The sequence below is a fragment of the Crocodylus siamensis genome, chromosome 12, assembly GCF_052110815.1.
Source record: "Crocodylus siamensis isolate JL-2025a chromosome 12, ASM5211081v1, whole genome shotgun sequence".
Classification (NCBI taxonomy): Eukaryota; Metazoa; Chordata; order Crocodylia; family Crocodylidae; genus Crocodylus; species Crocodylus siamensis.
In genome coordinates, this window is record NC_143406.1 from 5,800,358 (window position 1) to 5,823,022 (window position 22,665).

Below are 22,665 nucleotides of genomic sequence, written 5' to 3' on the forward strand. Positions count from 1 at the left end.
CTCCCCTATAATACTGTGTTCAGTTTAGGGCACTGCATTCAAGAAAGACATGCAGAAATTTGGAAATGCCTAGAGGAGAAAAACAGAAATGATTAGTGGTGTAGAAGAGAAGACATATTAAGAAAGGATAAAAGCATTTGGATTATATAGTGTGGAGAGGAGAAGACTGGAAGGGGGGCAGAGGAATTTGAATAGTCTCTGATTACAAAAAATGTTCTTCTAAAGAGGACAGTGGTCACATATTTTGTATCTGGAGAGGACAGGCAAAAATGGGCTTAGATTGCACCAAAAGAGATTTTAGGATGGATGTTACAAAAAACATTCCAAGTCGGTGGGATAGGTGGCTAAATATTGGAAGAGAAAAGGTGAAGTGGTTGTGGAAGTCCAGCCACTGGACAAATATTTTGCCAATGGTTTTGATATGGAGAATCCTGCATTGAGCTGGAAGTGGGACTAGATGACCTCCTGAGACCCATTTTAGCCATATTTCTATGTGGTTCTGTGAGAGGGTAATAATCAAAGAAATGAAAGTTGTTTTTTATAAGCCTCTTAGAAAGTTTACAATGTTCTCCAGTCCCCTTTTTCCAGCTGGAAATGTCAGCATGCCATTATCAAACAGGTTAATAATTCCATGGAAAGCATTTTCACCGTGGTACCAAGTTACTGGGACACCACTGTCCTCCAGTCGTTTCTTGTATAAGAGCCCGTCATCCCTAAGCACATCATATTCACAGGTCATAATGAAAGTCTCAGGAAGCTGACAAACAATGGCATCTTCAGCTAAAAGTGGGGAAGTAAGTAGATCAAGCGATACTGTAATTTTCTCATAGATATCTTTTCTATACTCAGTGGGAAAATGTGGCTTGTAGTCCTTAACCTTAAATTCCTTAGGGATGTTGTCAGGGCTCAGCCATTTCCTGTACTTCAATCTTATCTCTGGAGGAATATGGGCACCCTCCAGCACAGTTTTATAAAGTGATGGTTCCCCTTTCAGCCACTGCAAAGCAAAGAAAACAACTTGTTCTCGGGACAACAATGGGACCCTACAGTATTGCTGATACGACGGTAAATTGAAGTCGAGTCCTTGGACAAATGGATACATCAAAACCTGAGCACGAAGTTTAGGAAGGTCTGGCCTACTTGTGAGTGTTTGAGTAGTGGTAGCAGCAAGGTAGGCTCCAGCACTGTCCCCAGCTATGATAATACGTGTCGGATCCACTCCATAGTCTTCTGGATTCCTCATGAAGTGTATGGCAGCTGTGAGACAGTCCTCATACTGGGCTGGGGGCTTATGCTCCGGTGCCAGACGATACCTAGGACATCAAAGAGAGAGTGATTAGGAAGTAGGGGAACCTCACTGAAATGTGATGTTACCATCTCATCTTTTTGTGTCCTGCAAACCCCCTTCCTCTCCCTCTCTCTCCCAGCCCTTCCACAGAAGACTGATTAGTTAATACTGCAGGCACCCTCCTAAAAATGATGGCAGTGACACCTAGAAATGCCACTAGGCATTTGCTTGTCAGACCACTTCAAGCAGAGTATTTGACAGAGTATGGCTGCTTGTATACCCCACAGGGGTTTCATTCAGTTTAGTTCTCCCTACGTTGAAGCAGTGGGTTTTTAAAAATACCACTTCAATTCAGGGAGAATTAAGCTAAACTAAACCCCCGTGGCATGTACACAAGGGTGGGGGGTCCGATCCTTACCTGCCTCTCTGGTGGCAGGGCTGGAGGGTGAGCTGCCAGTGAGCTGAGCAGTCCCTGAGCTGCGGGATGGACCGGTGCTTCCCTCCGCGGTGGCACCCCCTGGGCGGCACCCACCTGCTGGCACCTGGCCCAGGCAGTCTGGAGGGGCACCGCAGCTGCAGAAGGAAGCACTGGCCCTCCCCTGCAGCCTTGAAGGGAAGCATCGGGCCCCTGCACAGCTCAGGTAGGCACGCAGGCTCCAGGGAGGAAAAAAAACCCCAAAATCAGTCTTGCCACCTTTTTTTCCCCTTCAGTGGAGCCTGCCTGCACAGGCTGCATGCACAGCCCCTGAGCTGCACAGGGCTTGGTGCTTCCCTCTGCGACTGTTGCACTTTGTTAGGCAGCAAGTTAAAATACCTTGGAGGTGTTTTATTTTGCCAAGAACCAAACTCATTTAAAGTGCAATACACTGCCGAGATTGTAAACAGCAGCACCATTAAAGCACAATACGCCACTGGCAGTGTAACACCACTGGCAGTGTAACACCACTGACAGCAACACCATTAAAGCAGTGCAAAAGGGCATTTAAGCCACTTTAAAGGCCAGTTTCGTGGCATGTACAAAGGCCCTATCTGACAAGATTTTGCTTATTACTGGATCAGGACAGGCCATTTTCAGTAATATGATTTTTCATAAACTCTAGCTTTGCTCCCTCTGCTTCCTGCCTTCCTCCCCTTCTCTTTTAATTGTACAAGGTTTCTCTATAATGCTTAGATTCAGTTTCTTATGCTGAGCCTATTCTGGCTACGTTGGCACAAGAGCCAAAAGAAAACCGTGACATTTTCTCACTAATGGCTAGTCAAAGCAGACCAAGCAACCGCCATGTAACAGCACTGAGCAGAGTTCACTTACTCGACAGATGCAACCACAGCTTCGCTTTCTCTGGAGAGGTATTGGCACACGTGATCATAAGCGTCTGAAAAACAAATATTTTTAGAGGTGCTAAGGACTGACAGTTCTACTCCATCTCATCTTTGGGATATATACCCCATATTATTCATGAACATACTGCCCTTTCATACCCAGTGTTCTCTTTATTATACCTTTTTCTAGGCTAGCCTTTTGTTTCAAAGAGTCACTGATGTTCAAGGAGGTGCCTCTTCTGCAAATCTGCCTGGCAGAGTATCAGCATGCGTCTCCTTTAAAAGGTCAACCATCAGAGACCCTCTGGAATGTGAAACCAAATGTGCCTCCCTTTCAGGTCTGTAAAACCTGGAGATAGCTTTTCCAAAATATTTACAACATTTTTTTTTCCTCTAGCGTCTTACCAACATTTCCAATTACTCCACCGCCTCCATGGAAGAAGATGATCCCTTTTCTTAGGCCAGCAGATGGGGCTCGAGGCTCATAAACCCTCACTGGCACCTTCTCAAACTGCAGGTTCTTGATGAAGATCTCAGGGTCTGCTTTGTGTTTCTTCTTAAGGAGTGTATACCGCATATACGTGTGAAAACTGCAGATCCCCATCTTCTCCAAGCCCTTCCCCTGTTCAAAATGAGAGAGCCCGCAGATTAGATTAAGAAGGATATGATCTCCTCAGTGCCTGGGAACTGCATGGACTGCGTGCATTTGAAAATCTTACGCTTCAAAAGCAAAAATAAGGGATGTTTCCTTCCAAACAGGAGAGTGATACAATTGAAATGAGAAGCAACAGCAGCCTTAATATTTTGGGGTAATAGGTGCCAGACAAAGAGCCCTGAGTAGAGCTCAGCCTGCACAGGTCCAAACACAGCCTTATTCATGGGCCTCTTTTCTAGCCTGGGACCTGAAGGGAGAACGAAGCCTACAGAGGATATCTGGTCCTATACTAAGCAATGCACAAAGAAAACTGCTGCAATGTTGGCTTTTCCTGTGGATAGTCATCTCAGTCCATCTTCCTGCCGACATTGAACAGAATTTGAACCCTAGTTGTTTGGGATTGTTATTTTTTTGTCTTTATGCCTGAAGAAACTGGATTTGAATGAAATGATGCTTGATTAATTTGTCATCCAAGTGTCTCTAGTGTCTCAGAACAGGGTAGGAAATTAATCTTGCCAACGTAAAAAAATCCTTCCTGCAAGTGTCTACTCTTACAAGCAGAAAAAGAAATCAGCTATCCCTACTGAAAGCCAGAGTCATTCTGCTGTTGCATTAGGATCTGACACAAGGACTCTGCACTGATTCACTGACTCAGATTCTGCACACAGACTGTTTTTATTTCCTCAGGTGGACTGGATTTCTAGTTGGTAACACCAAGATAGCAGTGTGCACACAACTCAGTTAAGCTTTTCTTAAATTCTCAGGTGGTTTTATTTTCTGAGACCACGAAGCACTCTGGCTATGCAAATAATGAGGCATGTTGTGGAAGTGGACCACCTTCAGCAATTTACTACGCTGTTTGTAGGGTAAAATAAGGCAGCCCTCGTACCCCAAAGATCTTCCATTTTCATCTTGGGTGAACAAGTGCAACTCCATTCCCACTCTGTTTGAGTCCACAAAAAGTATGTAATGCCAAAAGGGGTGTGGGTCCTTCTCGTCTTTTCTCCTTTTTTATGACTTAGTCTTAAAGGTAAGAGTGGGTTTGAAGAGTAGATATATTAATGGCTTTTCAGGACTTGGACCTGGTGGAATAGAACTGCACTTTGCTGCCTTTTAGTAAGACTAGTATCTGACCTGAAGTGAGAGCTATATGGGGTGTAGTGATTCAAATAGATAAGGTTATGAAGCTCTTTTTCATAGACTTAGTGAATAAGAACCAGATCCAAACTGAAGTGAATTTAATTATGCAGCAAGTCAGTCTGCATTTGTTACATTTCAATTTAATCAATTCACTTCCATGTTTCTTAAGTCTGAGGTAACCAAACATGGCTGTGGCTGTGCGGTGGCGATGAAAACTTATTATGACTCTGGTAACACCTACTCCTAGAACGCCTTCTTATCTGTAAAAATGGATACACCGGTTAGGAGAACTGTATTTCTAGTTATCAAATCCAACTGAAATCTACTAAAACCAAAGATATAGTTTTGGCATAGTATTCTCCATGTGTGTTTGTGTGTCATTTCTCACTCACTAATTTGTGTATCTAATTGTCTGCCGCACAATCAAACCAGTACTTCGGTAATTAGAGAGAACAGGATTTTCAAGTTGCTGATATCTTCGGGAGAATCCCAAACTCAGCTATGCAGATGAATGTATTCATATGAGTGCAATTCTAGCTCATTTGGAGGCAGGCAATACCTGGGCTCAGAAGGGAAGGCTATTCAGGCTTTCATCAAGCAGTGACAGTAGATAGATTCCCTGAGAATTTCAGGCTTAAATATTTTTAAAGCATACTCTTTAAAGAGTAGTCTTTAAATATTTTTAAAGAGTGCCCAGTCTCTTGTCTGTAGGTAGAAACTTGAAATTGTGCCCTGAATGCATCCTAAATGCATTGCTTCATGAGTGGGAATAAAATCAACTCCAACAGTTTCTTAAAATCCCACGCAGTAGTTCTGAAGCTGTTCAGACCCAAGGTGCTCCTTGGAAAATGCCAGGTCTTCGTTTTCCCTCATTTTGGACTATACACAAATAATAGAAATTTTCTGTTGCAAAGAAGCCAAGGCTACAACAGGTCAGAAATGTTTTTAATACTATGGATTACTATTTGAAATCTCTGGGTTTATCATGAGAATCATGTTTGCATACCCAGCTCTGCTAACGCTGCCTGGCACTAGCCTCCTGATTTTGAAGGTGATATGATGGTTGGGGAGCTTGCTTCATGGTTTTTTGAGCCCTGGGGTTGGCAATATTCCCACAACAATATGTACCTATATTGGAGCCAGGCAAAATTTGACGTTGTAATATCATGCATGGTCTGACAGAGCTCACTGGGAAGCATAAAAGCAGCCTCTTATACTCACTTCAGAGAGAAACCTAGTTCATCTAATTCCCCACCTCTCTTAGAAAGTACACAGGACCCGTAGGGGCCAGGCCAACTCACCACAGTATACATGGTTGTCATTAGAGCTCCAAGCATTCGGTACTTTCCAGGCTGATCCACTCCAGGAGGGAACTGCAGTTTGGAGAGCTGGAGAAAAAGTGTCCTCAGGCCCCCCAGCATGACAGCAGCGAAAGCTGCTAGGGTTAGTCCCAGTAGTAGGGTGCCCTGCATTTCACTTAGCATAGGATAAAGGCACCGGAAGACCTGACTCTCTCAGATCTCTGATTTGTTGTTTCTGGTCCTGAGGATCCCTGGTAAAAGGTAATCTGTCAGGTTGTGGTAGGAAGAACATGCCTCCCCTCATCTGCATAAATAAAGGCCTCTTAATTATTTCAAAGGTGAAAGAGAGACAACAATGCTCTCAGCTATTTTAAGCCTCAATTATAGGCAGTGCAATTTATAGGATCGGATATAAATTGTTGCCTATGAAAGCTTATTCATTCCTGAACTAACGTGCTGCCCTGCCCTGCCCTGCCCTCTGCCTGTACTAAGTCTGTGAATTTTGTAGGTGACAACAGAGATGTTTTTGCTAGTTGCTTGAAACTGGTCCTCTGATGTTTCACCGTCCTGAAGCTGGGAATTAATGAGCTGATTTCCTAACAGTATCTTTGGTCATCTTGAAGACAGGAATCTGTGCCAGGTGGCAGCAGCGTGAGGCCTCAGAGCCTGATATCAGTGGGCAAAGGCAATGTAGAGACCTGATCCTCTTAGGTGCTAGTGGTGTGATGCCTGATCGTATTCCACACCCTGGCCATGGATTACTCTTCTGGCACATGGGACCAAAAGACTGAGTATAACTACTGATGAAAAACGCTCAGTTTGAAAAGTATTGGAGTCTTGAGAGGTTAGAAGAAATGCCAGTTATATTATAGTAAGTCGTGAAAACTATCTTCTGCGTTTAATCCATGGCATGCAACAGCGAAGTTCAATATGAGGAATATTCATCAATATTCCTCATGAACTCTTTGGACAGTACACCAATCAGTTCCCAAGGCCCAGAAATGTGTTGGAATACAAGGTGTGTTCCCAGCAACCTCCAATGGAGTTCTCTACCACCAACGAAATAACAGCCATCCTGGTTTATACCTTTACAGCCACTCTCTCTTTCCTTCCATGGGCAGAATAATGGGGAGAAGTAATTGGTGAAGAGATTGTAGGGTTTAGATTTCACTCTCTTTTCTTCAATCAAAGTAGCAGAGGAAAGATCCTGGTCTACCTCGGTGAGGCCTAGAAGGGGAATGTTAAACATTTGAACAGTTCTGTGCATATACAGGGTATGTCCAGAAACTGGGCTTTGGGAGTACAGAGCAAGGCAACTAGGCAGTTTTACTGGCACCTCTTGGTCCATGCTTATAAATCCTGCTGGGCCCTTCGTCTGCATAAGCACTAAGCCAAGGAGAACTTGGTGTGGGACCTGACAGGCGTGTGTTAATTTTTGGATCAACAATTTTCTTTTTACTAAAATGATCTCTTCTAAGCTTTCATGTCCACCACCACCCCCAACTCCTTTTTAAAAATATTCTATCAGGTTTCCCTCCTGTTCTCAAGTGTCTTGCATTGGGCCTATTTGACTAACTCAGCAGAGGAGCAGAATGAGAAAGTTTGAAGTTTTTGTAGTCAGCAAGAGCCTTTCTCTGACCTACAAAGGCAGAAACCAAATGCACATTGGCAACAGAAGTCAAGAAGAATAAAAAAAGTTCTTCTTCAGATGCATAAGAAATCAGAGAAAAAATAAGGGAAACACTGCATCCCTGCTAAACAAAATAGGACAGATGATAACCAACACTCAGGAGAAATCCGAACTCCTAAATGATTACTTTGCATCGGTAGTCCACCAGTCCAAGGCTACCACCCTGCTTGAGAGGATACAGGATGATCAAGGTGAGGCCAATCACCCACCAACAGTTGGCAAAGATCTCATGAGGAAACATCTAGAGAGGCTGGACATCTACAAGTCAGTAAGCCCAGATGAACTGCACCCAAGAGTGCTGAAAAACTGGCTGATGTCATCGCACAACCCATGTCAAAACTATTTGAGAACTTGTAATGCTCAGGAGAGGCTCCTGAAGACTGGAAGAGGGCCAATGTGGTGCCTCTCTACAAGAAGGGAAGGAAGGAGGATCCAGGGAATTACACGCTAATCAGTTGACCTCAATCCCTGGAAAAATCCTGGAAAAAATTATCAAAGAATCCATTAGCAAAGGCTAACGGAAAGCAACATTCTAACAGATAGCCAACATGGCTTTGTTGCGGGGCGGTCATGCCTAACCAACCTCATGCTATGATCAGGTAAGACACTGCCTGGATAAGGGAGATGAGGTTGACGTCATCTATTTGGACTTCAAAAAAGCCTTTGACTTGGTCTCCTACAATGTGCTCATGGTAAAATTGGAGAACTGCGGCCTTGGTAACCCAACGGCCTGGTGGCTAGGAAACTGGCTCTGAGGAAGGACCCAGAGAGTAATAATAGATGGAACTGAGTTAACATGGCGCTTGGTAACCAGTGGCATCCCTCAGGGTTCAGTACTTGGACCAGTACTTTTTAACATCTTCATTAATGATTTGGACTCGGGTGTTAAAAATGGACTGGCAAAGTTCAGAGGTGACACCAAATTATGGGACTGTGGTCACGCTGGAGGATAGGCTGGGGACACAAGCTGACCTGGACAGGCTTACAAGGTGGGCAGATCAAAACATGATGATGTTCAACACTGAGAAGCATCAAGTGCTCCACCTGGGGAGAAACAACTCACAACATACTTACAGGCTTGGCAGTGCTACACTTACTAGCACTACAACCAAAAGAGACCTGGGGGTCTTGATAGACCACAGAATGAACATGAGCCACCGATGTGATGCCGTAGCTGGCAAAGCAAACAAATCACTGCATGCATCTACCAATACATCTCAAACAAGACTCAAAATGTCATCTTCATGCTTTACTTGCCCTTGGTGAGGCTGCAGCTGGAGCACTGCATCCAGTTCTGGGCACTGCACTTCAGGAAGGATGTGGAGAAGCTTGAGAGAGTCCAAAGGACAGGTATGCCTATAATTAAAGGTATGGAGAGCAGGCAATACAGTGAGAGACTGAGAGTCATGGGCCTGTTCAGCCTGAGGAAGAGAAGACTCAGAGGGGACTTGGTGGCAGCCTATCAATATATAAAGGGTGCATATCAGAGATGGGGAGATCGTCTGTTCACCAGGGCTCCCCAGGTGAAGACTAGGACTAAAGGCCATAAATTACTAGAAGACCACTTTAGATTAGACGTAAGGAAAAATTTTTTTACAATTCAAGTGTCCAGGGTCTGGAATAGACTTCACCCACAAGTGGTGCAATCACCTACTCTGGATATCTTCAAAAAACGTCCAGACACCCACCTTGTTGGGATCATCTGACCCCAGCAATCTTTCCTGCCCAAGCACAGGTGGGCTAGACCTGATGATCTTGAGGGGTCCTTTCCAGCCCATAACATCTATGGATCTATTAATGAACCTATGAATCAGGGCAGGGGAGGGTCTGGGGGGTTTAAATTTTTATTTTTATTTTTATTGATTACAGTTTTCAGAATTGTGCAAATTCAGGGTGTCAGGGGCAGACAATTTAGTAATGACAGTACACTGTTAAAAGCTTTATAAAATCACATGTCAAAATATAACAAGTAAATATGCATAAATCCATGAATCACTGCTGCTTTATATCATTCTGTTCATTCTGCAGGAAAAAGCTGGGCAGGGGCACTCCCAGAGCTCTGGGAACATGGGGTGTGAGCAGATCATTACTAATTGATGTGTCATTAGGCTGGAATAGCAGCTAATTGCTTAACTAAGCAGTCATTAGGCTCCCCACTGTTTCCATCTCTAACCCCTCCATCCTCTGTCCCTCCAACTCTTTCTCCATTGTCCAGTAACAGGGCTAAGGTTTCCCTGTTACAGTCCTGCGTCTATAAATTTTTATTATTATTGGTGGAAATATTTTTCCATCCAGCTTTGAGTGTGAAGTGAAATCAGTGTTTATCAATAAATTCGAATCCTGCCAAGCCTACTTACGCTTCAGATACAGTAACCTTCAGGAAGAACCCTCTTCCTTCAGACACTGTTTAGCAAAATATCAAGATGTCCAATTTGAAAGAGTCAAATACTGACTTCCTCCTAAATCTGAGGCCACAATCATCCCCTCAAAGTGAGATCTGAGAAAATTTAGAGTTCCCTTTTCAGAAACATTTGTCATCTTCTCTTCCATTATCTTACCACACTTCCAAATATACCACTGTCCCCATGGAAGAAGAGGGCACCTCTTCTTAGGACAGAAGATGATGCTCTATGCTGGTAAACCCTCACGGGCACCTTCTCAAGCTCCAAGTTCCTGATGCAAAGCTTGGGGTTCACGCCATGTATCCTCATACCCAATACAAACTGCATAAAGCTGATATAATTGCAGATACCCATCTTCTCCAACACCAGTTCTGGGCACTGCGCTTCAGGAGGGATGTGGACAGCATGGAGAGGGTCCAGGGGAGGGCCACTCGCATGGACGAGGGGCAGCAGGGAAGGCCTTATGAGGAGAGGCTACGGGACCTGAACCTGTTCAGCCTCCACAAGAGAAGGCTGAGGGGGGATCTGGTGGCCGTCTATAAATTTACCGGGGGGACCAGCAGAGAATGGGAGAGACCCTGTTCCCCTGAGCACTACCCAGAGTAACAAGAAATAACAGCCACAAGTTGATCAAGAGTAGGTTCAGGCTAGACATCAGGAGGCGCTACTTCATAGTCAGGGTGGCTAGGATCTGGAACCAACTTCCAAGGAAAGTGGTGCTCACTTCTATCTTTGGGGGTCTTCAAAAGGAGGCTAGATAATCACCTAGCTGGGGTCATATGACCCCAGCATTCATTCCTGCCCATGGCAGGGGGTTGGACTGGATGATCTGCTCAGGTCCCTTCCAACGCTACTAACTATGAAACCTTCCCCTATTTAAAATGAGCGGAATAAGAATGCCCTAAACTCCTCTGTGAGTGGAAACTGCATAGGTGGTATGCATTTGAAAATCACACGTAAAGCAAAAACGGGCAGATTACCCTGCCCTGTAGCCATGGCTCTGTTCCCAGCTGGTGCAGTGGGAGCAGTAGCCAGAGCGGGATGCACTGCCCTCCAGGCCCAGGGCAGAAGTCCTGGCCACCCCTCCATGCTGGGGCCCACCGGGCATGTGCAGCATGGACTGAGCTTCAGGGGCAGCCCCTCACCCCACCGTGGCTCAGTCTGGCTGCAGTGGCACCCAGCCAGTGCTCAGGATCACGGCTGGGTCAGGCTGGGACCTAGCTGTTCTTGGGCCACCCCGTCATCGGCAATTCCCAGCCATATACATGTCTGGCCCCACTCCCTGCCACTGGCGGCTCTGGCCACTCCCAGGGCTTTGGCACAGTCAATCCCCACCCAGTACCCGGGAGTCACGGCCTGCCACATCACGCATGCTGGTTTCATCTGCGCAGAGCTGGCCGAGGCATTAATCCACCTCTGAGCAAAGAAAAGGAATGTCATGTTCCATGAACAAGTGTGATACAACTAAAACAATAATCATGTCCTTACTATGACAAGATGATTGTGTTTAATAGGTGGCAAATTGAGAGTGGAGTTCCACAGGATAAAAATTTGTATGCAAGCACCTCCAACACAGCCTTATCCCTAACGCTCTTTTCTATATTGGAGACAAAAAGAAGAACCAAGTCTTCAGAGGATATTCAGTCCTATACTAAGCAGTGCAGAAAGAAATCAGCTGGTTTTGTTTCTTCATGGCAACACTCATCACAGTCCTTTTCTTTGCCAATGACAGGGTGCTGAACAGAGGTCAGACAGCTGTTTTTTCTTTACTTCCTTTATTAAGCCTGCAGAGGCTGCTTTTGAATCAGAGGAGGAGGATAAAGCTGGGTGCATCTACACATGCATTTCATCCAAAATCAGTTTACCTGAAAGTAAACTATTCATGTGTAAATGATCCTGGGCAGGTGTCTACACATGCAGGGACACAGGAGCTAGGAGCAGCAAATCTGCTCCCTTTTCCTGCTGCTCTGTAATGCCAATGCCAGGAGCGAGCTTGAGGCAGCAACAGGTATTTCAGATGAACCACATAGCAGTGCAGCCATTGCCAGCAGTGAGTCTGCTCAGCGGTTCCAGCACAGGGCTGTGTGAATTCCCGAGACTTTCACCACAGAGCATGGCTCCTTGCTGCAGCTGTCCACCAGAACCCGGAGCAGGGGCAGAGGTTGGGGGAAAGAGGCCCAGTACTGCAGTCCCCCCCAAACCCCAAATGTGCTGGCTCAGGGCCAGCCCTGTGTGCTTAGGGGCTCCATACCCACACCCCACCACCCCTACCTACCCTCCTGACAGCTGCAGCCAGCACCCATGAATGGAGAGGGGCAAGAGTGGCTCTGAGTCTGCCCCTTCACCTGGAGCAGCCAGGCACAGTGGCAAGAAGGGGTTGTCCTTACCACTGCACCCCTAGGATCCACCCCGAACACTGCATGTGATCAGAATCCATGCGGCAGTCATCTCCAGTGCCTGAGGATAATATTAGACCATGGAGGGGTTTGGGGGCTTTTTGGGGGCTGTTTAGGGTTTTTTTGCTTGCAGCCCAATAGGGCTTTTAGGAAGGCAGAGCTGAACAACAGGTTCCCTCTCCTGAAAAAATAAATGTGGCAATTTCATTGCAAAGCCTGAGCTCAGAACAGCATTTCAACATGTCAGGAACTGAAGTAATAATTAAGGGAGCTCTAGCTGTTCCAGTTATTTTGAACCTTGTCACAATTTCCAGTAATACTAATACAGCTGTAGCTTTAGCCCTATGACTTAGCATTCTCACCTCATGATTTCATTGCAGATGCTTCATTGGCTGGCCTCTTTCAAAGGTGCATGACTACAAATCATGTGATTACCCCACTCTCAACTTCTGTGATAAAAAATAACTTAGCTCCTTGATTGCACAAAGAAGCTTTGGATCCAGCCGCTTTGGATGGCAGTGATCCGATCTGGAGCTCCAGACCCAGTTTCTGCCTTAATCCAGCTGAAGCTTCGGAGACGACTTGAAGATCTGGCCATAGGGTATAACGGTGGAATCAATGAAATATCTATAACCTTGTTGTTTGTTGTCCGATTTGGATGACACTTGCTGGAATGGTAGACTCTGCTGAGAGCATGAAACCTGCTATGTTTTGAGAAGATCGGTGCAGGGGTTTGGGGGGAACCATACCCCAAATTCTTGAAATCCAAACTCATGTCACGGCTGTGTGTTACACCACAGGGAGGTGAAAACTGCAGGGATGGTGGCCCCTGCTGAGGCCACGATGCCTGCCAGCTGTGGAGGAGATCAGTGCAGTGGGGTTCTGGGGCCCTGCACCCCTAGCTGGTGATGGACAAAACTCGTGCCATGGGTGCTTGTGGGACTGACTGTGTCTGTCTTGGGGCAGTTGATTGTCTGTATTGATTCTTTCCTCTCCTTAGTCTGGTTTTGTAGGTGCTAATTGATGGCAACCTGCAGTAGTGTCTTCCCTCCCTGCCCCAAGACAGACACAGTCAGTCCCACAAGCACCCATGTCACGAGTTTTGTCCATCAGCATCTAAGGGGTGCAGGGCCCCAGAACCCCCTGCACTGATCTCCTCAACAGCTGACAAGTGTTGTGGTCACAGCAGGGGCCACCATCCCTGCAGCTGTCACCCTGCTGCACCTTAACACACACAGGGTCACCCAGCTTCTTGAAACTTGGCAGGCTTTGTGGCCTCAGCAAGAGCTACCACTCCTGCAGTTTTGACCTCCCTGTAGTGTAACAACACATAGACGTGACAAAAGTTTTGTTTTCAAGAATTTGGAGCGCAGGCTTCAGACTCTGCAGAGTCTACCACTTCTGAAAATTTCATCCAAACTGGACAAAAAACAACAACATTATAGATATTTTATTGTTTCCCCATTATACCCTATGGCCGGATCTCCAAGGTGGCTCCAAACCTCTTCAGGAAGCCTAGTGAGACCAGTGCTTCGACCCCAAAGTGTCCAAAGCTTCGCTGGATCCAAAGCAGGGTCCGAAGTCTCGCACAGCCCTACTGGAGAATCCTGCATTGAGCAGGGACTGGGACTAGATGACCTCCTGAGACCCTTGGTTCCATAAGATGAACATAACTGAAGAAATAAAGATTTTTCATAAGCCTCTTAGGAAGTTTACAATGTTGTCCAATGCCTTTTTTCCAGCTGGAAATGTCAGCATGCCATTATCAAACAGGTTAATAATTCCATGGAAAGCATTTTCACTGTGGTACCAAGTTACTGGGACACCGCTGTCCTCCAATCGTTTCTTGTATAAGAGCCCGTCATCCCTAAGCACATCATATTCACAGGTCATAATGAAAGTCTCGGGGAGCTGACAAACAATGGCATCTTCAGCTAAAAGCGGGGAAGCAACTGGGTCAAACACTTGTCTAATTTGCTCATAGATATCTTTTCTATACTCAGTGGGAAAATGTGGCTTGTAGCCCCTGACCTTAAATTCCTTAGGGATGTTGTCAGGGCTCAGCCATTTCCTGTACTTCAACCTTATTTCTGGAGGAATATGGGCACCCTCCAGAGCAGGTTTCAAAATTGATATGTCCCCATTCAGGCACTGCAAAGCAAAGAGAACAACTTGTTCTCGGGACAATATTGGGACCCTACAGTATTGCTGATACGACGGTAAATTGAAGTCGAGTCCTTGGACAAATGGATACATCAAAACCTGAGCACGAAGTTTAGGAAGGTCTGGCCTACTTGTGAGTGTTTGAGTAGTGGTAGCAGCAAGGTAGGCTCCAGCACTGTCTCCAGCTATGATAATGTATGTTGGATCCACTCCATAGTCTTCTGAATTCCTCATGAAGTGTATGGCAGCTGTGAGACAGTCCTCGTACTGGGCTGGGTTCTTATGCTCAGGTGCCAGACGATACCTAAGGCATCAAAGAAAGAGTGAATAGAAAGTAGGGGAACCCCATAGAAATGGGATTTTTATCTCTGTCCCACTCCTACCCCCCAAAGAAGACTGCTCAGTTAATACTTCATAAACAGGGACCCTCCTAAAAATGATGGCAGTGATGCCTGGAAATGCCACCGGCCATTTCCTTGTAAGACCACTGAGCAGAGTATTTGGCAGAGTGTCCAACAAGATTTTGCTTATCGCTGGATCAGGACAGACCATTTTCAGTAACATGATTTTATAAACTGTCTCTCTCCTCCCTCTGCTTCTCACCTTCATCCCCTTCTCTTTTAATTGTACAAGGTTTCTCTATTATGCTCAGATTCAGTGTCTTATGCTGAGCCTATTCTGGCTACGTTGGCACAAGAGCCAAATGAAAACTGTGACATTTTCTCACTAATGGCTAGTCAAAGCAGACCAAGCAACCGCCATGTAACAGCACTGAGCAGCACTTACTCAACAGATGCAACCACAGCTTCGCTTTCTCTGGAGAGGTATTGGCACACGTGATCGTGAGTGTCTGAAAAACAAGTATTTTTAGAGGTGCTAAGGACTGACAGTTCTACTCCATCTCATCTTTGGGATATATACCCCATATTATTCATGAACATACTGCCCTTTCATACCCAGTGTTCTCTTTATTACACCTTTTTCTAGGCTAGCCTTTTGTTTCAAAGAGTCACTGATGTTCAAGGAGGTGCCTCTTCTGCAAATCTGCCTGGCAGAGTATCAGCATGCATCTCCTTTAAAAGGTCAACCATCAGAGACCCTCTGGAATATGAAGCCAAATGTGCCTCCCTTTCAGGTTTGTAAAATCTGGAGATAGCTTTTCCAAAATATTTACAACATTTTTTTTTTCTCTAGCATCTTACCAACACTTCCAAATACCCCACCGCCTCCATGGAAGAAGATGATCCCTTTTCTTAGGCCAGCAGATGGGGCTCGAGGCTCATAAACCCTCACTGGCACCTTCTCAAACTGCAGGTTCTTGATGAAGAGCTCGGGGTCTGCTTTGTGTTTCTTCTTTTGGAGTAGATACCGCATATACGTGTGAAAACTGCAGATCCCCATCTTCTCCAAGCCCTTCCCCTGTTCAAAATGAGAGAGCCCGCAAATTAGATTAAGAAGGATATGATCTCCTCAGTGCCTGGGAACTGCATGGACTGCGTGCATTTGAAAATCTTACGCTCCAAAAGCAAAAATAAGGGATGTTTCCTTCCAAACAGGAGAGTGATATGATTGAAATGAGACGCGACAGCAGCCTTAATATTTTGGGGTAATAGGTGCCAGACAAAGAGCCCTGAGTAGAGCTCAGCCTGCACAGGTCCAAACACAGCCTTATTCATGGGCCTCTTTTCTAGCCTGGGACCTGAAGGGAGAACGAAGCCTACAGAGGATATCTGGTCCTATACTAAGCAATGCACAAAGAAAACCAGTGCAATGTTGGCTTTTCCTGTGGATATTCATCTCAGTCTATCTTCCTGAAGATATTGAACAGCATTTGAACCCTAGTTGTTTGCAGTTTTTTGTTTTTATGCCTGGAGGGACTGGATTTGAAGGAAAGGTCAGTTCTATCATGTGTTCAGGTACCAGTCATCTGAACCATCCAGTCCACCCAAAAGAGAAGCAGACTGAAAATCAAAGTTTGATTCAGTTGTCTACTAGGCACCTTTCCCTAGTGTCTCTAAACAGGGATGGAAATTCACCTTCCCATTGTAAAAAAAGTCCTCCCTGCACCCACGGTCACTTCTTACAAGGAAAAAAAAGATATTGGCTATCCTTATTGAAATCCAAAGTCATTCTGCTGTTGCATTAAGAGCTGCCACGAATAGTCCACACTGATTGACTCTCTCAGATTCTGCACTCAGATTGGTTTTCTTCCTCCTTTGGTTTGAATTTCTAGTTGATAAGACCAATAAAATCATGTGCACAGGACTTTGTTATGCATTTCTGAAGGTCTCAGGTTGTTTTATTTTCTGAGACCATGAAGCACTCTGAATAAGGAGGCATGTTGTGGAAGGTATGGACCACCTTCAGCAATTTGCTACACTGTTTGCATGGCAAAACAAGGCAGCACCACCCCCTACCCCAAAAATCTTCCATTTTCATCTTAGTGGACTTTGGTGCACAAGTACAATTCCATTCCCACTCTGCTTGAGCCCCAGAAAAGTATGTAATGCCAAAAAGGGGGTGGGTCTTCCTTCTCTTTTCTCCTTTTTTATGACTCAGTCTTAAAGTTAAGAGGACAGTGTGTTTGACGAGTAGTTATATTAATGGCTTTTCAGGACCTGGAGGAATAGAATTGCACTTAGATGCCTTTTAGTAAGACTGGTATCTGATCTGAAGTAGAGCTGTATGGGGTGTAGTGAATCAAATAGATAAGATTATGAAGCTCTTTTTCACAGACACAAGGCACTGACAGACATGTAGCTCCCTAGTCTAACTTATGGTGCTTCACAGAAAGCGCCATGAGTTAAACCAGCCCTCCCAACCCAACAGACATTCACTGTTGGATCAGGAGAGTGAAGGATTGACCTTCACTTCGGAGCTTATCCAGTGAGAGAAGCTATGTGTCTGTAGCCTCTTCGCCTAGCCCTGTTCCACCCCCTCCCTTCCCCCACACAGGTCTAGTGGTGTCTCAGGATGGGAGGGGGAGAAGGCAGGGGAGAGTGGTCTGTTCTGGGCTTTGCCCAGTCTGTGCTGGAGGAGTGGGAGAGGATGGATTGGAGCCCCCACCCTTCCATCCTGAAGACAGCACTGGGGGCAACCCAGCACTTCTTCCGGCATGCACTAACAGAAGTTAATGAGGTTGCTCTACTTCAAAGTGCCTTCATCTGAACACTTATCTCATGAGGGTTCATTCGTCACACGATCAGGCACGGTTTAAAGCACTCTGGAGCCATGCACTTCTGTCAGTGCCCGGCTGTGAAGCACTTTCATCGGCCAGTCATGTGGCAAAATATCACTTCTGTCAGCACCCTTAGTGTATAAGAACCAAATCCAAACTGGAGTGAATGAGATCATGCAGCAACTTAGTTTGCCTTTGTTAAATGTCATTTGAATCAATCCGCTTCCATATAACTTCAGGTTGAGGTAACCAAACATAGCTTGGGCTGGTTAAGGGTGACAAAACATATTATGGCTCTGGTGAAAGCTACTCTTAGTACTCCTTCTTATATGTAAGCCTGGGTACATTGGTTAGGATAACTGTATTTTCCAACTGTCAAATCAAACTGAAATCTATTAATACCAAAGATATATTATTGCCATAGTATACTCAGTACTTGTTTGTCTGTCATTCCTCACTTACTGATTTGTGCATCTAATTGTTTCCAGCACAATCAAACCAGTACTTCAGTAATTAGAGAGAGCAGGATTTTCAAGTTGCTGATACCTTTGGGAGAATCACAAACCTAGCTATTCAAATGAATATATTATTATATTGTTGTTTGCATGTAGGCTTAGCATGATGGTATCATGCTAGAATTTGCATATGAGATACAGGTATATATGTGTTTCCATGTGAAATGATTTTTGTCCTATTTGAAAGAGTTTACAAACCTAGGTTTGTACAGAGTTGTGTGGCCATTGTTGGAAACCGATGTGCACAAGCAGGTCTCTTTTCCATGGAAATGATCTCCAGTGCTTTCCCACCCCTAAAATGCATTGCTCCTTCTGGTGCCCAATGGCTAGTGGATGCTCCAGGAGAGATGGTCCCTTCAGATACAACCACATGGTGGCAGGATGCTGCCCATGAGTTCATGTGCTTCTGAGAAGCAGGACACGTGGCAAATCTCTAACACATACAAACCCACTTGCCTGCTATGGGATCATTTTCAGGGTGCTATTGTGCTTCTCCACCCAGCTGCTCAGCTCTACTGGTCATAGCTTGACCAGGGCAGAGCCATGGCACTGAATCCAGCTTTTCTCCTTGGCCAGAGATTGCTGGATAGGACCCTGCACTTCCCAGGGTACACAGAGCAATTCTTGCTGACCTGGAGGCAGAAGAAGGGAAGGCTACTCGGTCCCTCCTTGCGCAGTGACAGTAGATGGATTCCCTGAGAATTTCAAGTCTTAAATATTTTTAAATAGTGCCCAGTCTCTTGTCTGTAAGTAGCAACTTGGAGCAATGTATTTAGGATGCATTCAGAGCACAGTTTTATGAGTGGGAATAAAATCAACTCCATCAGTTTCTTAAAATCCCACGCAGTAGTTCTGAAGCTGTTCAGACCCAAGGTGCTCCTTGGAAAATGCCAGGTCTTCGTTTTCCCTCATTTTGGACTATACACAAATAATAGAAATTTTCTGTTGCAAAGAAGCCAAGGCTACAACAGGTCAGAAATGTTTTTAATACTATGGATTACTATTTGAAATCTCTGGGTTTATCATGGGTGTGCAAACATGATTCTCAACTCTGCTAACGCTGCCTGGCACTAGCCTCCTGATTTGAAAGGTGATATGATGGTTGGGGAGCTTGATTCATGGTTTTTTGAGCCCTGGGGTTAGCAATATTCCCACAACAATATGTACCTACATTGGAGCCAGGCAAAATTTGACGTTGTAATATCATGCATGGTCTGACAGAGCTCACTGGGAAGCATAAAAGCAGCCTCTTATACTCACTTCAGAGAGAAACCTAGTTCATCTAATTCCCCACCTCTCTTAGAAAGTACACAGGACCCGTAGGGGCCAGGCCAACTCACCACAGTATACATGGTTGTCATTAGAGCTCCAAGCATTCGGTACCTTCCAGGCTGATCCACTCCAGGAGGGAACTGCAGTTTGGAGAGCTGGAGAAAAAGTGTCCTCAGGCCCCCCAGCATGACAGCAGTGAAAGCTGCTAGGGTTAGTCCCAGTAGTAGGGTGCCCTGCATTTCACTTAGCTCAGGACAAAGGTACCCAGGGACTTGACTGTCTCAGATCTCTGATTGTTGTATCTGGTCCTGAGGATCCCTGGTAAAGGTAATCCATCAGGTTTTGGTAGGAAAGACACTCCTTCCCTCCCCTTATCTGCATATATAAAGGCTTCAGTGTCCTAAGGCCTTAATTATAGGCCATAGCATTTCTGCAATGTAGGTTGTCAGTCGCCTATAAAACCGTATTAATTCCTGAACTAAGGTGTAACCCCGCCCTGCCTTCTGCCTGTATAAAGTCTGCGAATTTTATAGGATCATGTATTGAAGCAGCTCTGCCAAGAAGATGATAGATCCCAAATCGCATTGTGCAAGCTGTGATAAACACCAGGTAGGAAACAACAGAGAAGTTGTTGGTAGTTTCTTGAAACTGGTCCTCCCAAGTTGCACAGTCTTGAGGCGGGATATTAGTGAGCTGATTTCCCAGCTGTGTCTTTGGTCATCTTGAAGATTAGGAATCTGTGCCAGGTGGGTCCTCAGGATCTGATCCCAGCGGGCAGAGGCAATGGAAGGACCTGATCTTGGTGGGTGGGAGTGGCAAGAGATCCTGGGGCCTGATCCTGCCCCACAACCAGTCTCAGACCACTCATCTGGCCCACAGGGCCAAACGAATGAGTACTGCTGACGTGAAAGAACAAAACCACTTAGTAGAGAAAAGACTTGTTACTACCAGTGGGCTCCTGAGAGTTTAGAAGACATGCCAGTTGGATTATAATAAATCATGAAAACTATCTTTTGTGTTTAATCCAGGGTGTTTAGCTAGCCCACCTCCATGACACCTAGAAGGGGCATATTAAACATTTGAATAGTTCTGTGTATATACAAGGGTACATCCAGAAATCTGGGCTTTGGGAGGACAGAGCCAGACAACTAGGTATTTTGTCTGCCACCTCCAAAGAGTATTGTTCCTTTGTGTTTTTTTTACCCGCCAATAAACCTACCAAGCTGGATAATCATGTTTCTTAAAATGCTCCAAGACCTACAGACGAGGATGCGGCTATACCTGTAGACGTGCCTTCATCCTGTTATATAATCTGATCACAGCAAAAGAGGTAAAGACAGTGACCATCAATTCCTGTGAAGGGAGGCAGTAAGGATTTATAATGGAAAAAAAGAAAAAAGATTGTTTTAAGAGAGCAAAGGGGACAGAGCGGGAGGAAGGGAACTTTCCATTCTCAGTGAAGGGATGAGAGCGAGCTAAAGCAGGGGAGCAGAGTGACAGGAAAAGCAGGGAGCAATAAGGTGCCAGGAGTGGAAAGAGCCAGGGGATGAGAGCAGAGGAGTCTCCTGGATTCACTGGAACGACCAGGCTCTGGTCAGAATTGGTCCCCTCTTGCAGTACTCCCAATAGTAGGGGCCTTTTTTGCAAATTCAGGCAGCTTCAGAGATGCTTCAAATTCCACTGCTAGCAATGGCCCACAAAGCTTTGCAACACCTTCCAAGGATCATTAGTAAGCAAATGAAGAGAGAATTACATTTACAGATGCAACCTTGCCCTAGCCAGTTGATGATGTTATAATAGACGATCTTTTATATGTTCTGAGATAGAAACAAGGTCAGTGCGGCGTGAAAAAAAAAAAAAAAAAAAAAGAGTTTCTCTTGCTTTTCTTCTTGCTTTTACTACTTTTTTATTCTGTCTCACCATGAAGAGTTTTTAATTATGCCTAGTTAAATAGCTCACCAAAAACACTCAATGAGATAGACACACCAAGCAGATCGTTGACTCGGAAAAGTTTTGCGCTTCTGACAGCGTGAGGTCTCCATCTCAGGGGCTTCTTCAACTGAAGCTGTTCAACATGAGGGAGAAGGTTGGAGGGGGGCATTTTAAACTCAGACCAAGGTAGGTGTGTATATGTATGTATATACCTATATATGTATGGATAGATAATACCACAACATTTTGTGAGCAGAAGCTCACTTGATCAGATTCCATGAAAGGATGTGCAGACAGCAGAGTATAAGAAAGAGAGAGAAATATTATTTTAATATTCATTTAATTAATTTGTTATCAGCAACTCAGTTGTCTTGGTTTTTTTTATGGTAAAATACAGTTTTTACCTGAAGAAAAAGGCAACTATTAGGAGGACTTGGTGCAGGACATAAGTTTATTTTAATTTTTATATCAAAATTTTATATTTTTTTCTTTACTAAATGATCCCTTCCAAGCTGTCTCTCTTATTTCTACCCCCCCACACACACACACCCCTTCTTTTTTTTTTAATTCTATCAGGTTTGCTTCCTATACTCAGATTTAAATAACTTGCATTGGGCCTATTTGACTAGCTCAGCACAAGAGCAGAATGAGAAGCATTCACATTTTCACAGGCAGCAAGAGCCGTTCCCCAACCTACTTGTATTCTAGAAAAGTCAGTGTCTGAGAATGGGTGTCTGCAAAACAAGTCTCTCTCTTCCAAGTTCCCATCATAGGGCCCTGCTACACAGTCAAATTCAAGTTGGAGAGTACCAGCTCCAGAGGTGTTACACGTTTCCAAGCACTAACTGTATAGCTGGTTGGCTCTTTCTATACCTGGATAATCATTCTTCTTGTGGGATAATTACTTTGCACTTGTGGCCAGTCTAAATGTATCATGCGATTAACCAGTTAATTGCATAATATGCGTCACAGAGTGGGGCCTAGGAGTGGCCGTGATCCCTCTAGCACCCCCTACCGTGTCAAGTAGGCAACCCAGCACCCTCTTTTCTCGCCCGCCACGTCTTGTTGGTATATATAGGTTTCTATGGGAGGCTGCCTTTGATCCCCTTGTACACGGTGTTATGCTGATACTATCCCCCGTTTCGTATGGAGTGACCCAGTGCACCCCAACCTTATGGGCTATGCGTGCCTCCTACCTCCCCTTTAGCATGCCCCAAGCCTCGCAGCTCTTCCGGACGTTATCAGGTCCTTTTCCTTTCTGCGCCCTGCCTAGCATCCTTGGGCTTGTCACGCCCTCGGCGCCTCTTCTCTGGCGCCCCTGGGCTTGTCATGCAACCGGCGCCCCTCTATTCGTTAGCCCTCTCGGGCTTACTAACAGTACTCTTCCCAATTGGGCTCAGGCGGCCTGAGCCT

The 22,665-nt window shown here is 45.2% G+C and overlaps 2 protein-coding genes across 3 annotated transcripts; both read right to left on the reverse strand.

The window, feature by feature from the left end:
- Positions 1 to 538: 538 nt before the first annotated feature.
- Positions 539 to 5,827, reverse strand: LOC149854516 (arylacetamide deacetylase-like 4). Of its 2 annotated transcripts, none has more exons than XM_090023984.1 (4): positions 5,705 to 5,827; positions 3,014 to 3,230; positions 2,598 to 2,661; positions 539 to 1,313 (listed from the first exon to the last, which is right to left on the reverse strand). In XM_090023984.1, exons 1-4 carry the CDS (start codon positions 5,822 to 5,824, stop codon positions 539 to 541), a joined length of 1,176 nt encoding a protein of 391 aa, XP_089880110.1. In that variant the 5' UTR covers positions 5,825 to 5,827. The 2 variants fall into 2 exon arrangements, with proteins under 2 accessions (XP_089880110.1, XP_089880111.1); XM_090023985.1 differs by having other exon boundaries at positions 5,708 to 5,767.
- An 8,057-nt stretch (positions 5,828 to 13,884) lies between these two features.
- On the reverse strand, positions 13,885 to 19,451 carry LOC149854517 (arylacetamide deacetylase-like 4). Its single transcript, XM_090023977.1, has 4 exons — positions 19,389 to 19,451; positions 15,558 to 15,774; positions 15,142 to 15,205; positions 13,885 to 14,659 (listed from the first exon to the last, which is right to left on the reverse strand). The coding sequence occupies exons 1-4, from the start codon at positions 19,422 to 19,424 to the stop codon at positions 13,885 to 13,887; spliced, it is 1,092 nt and encodes a 363-aa protein (XP_089880103.1). The 5' UTR covers positions 19,425 to 19,451.
- Between the last annotated feature and the right edge of the window lie 3,214 nt (positions 19,452 to 22,665).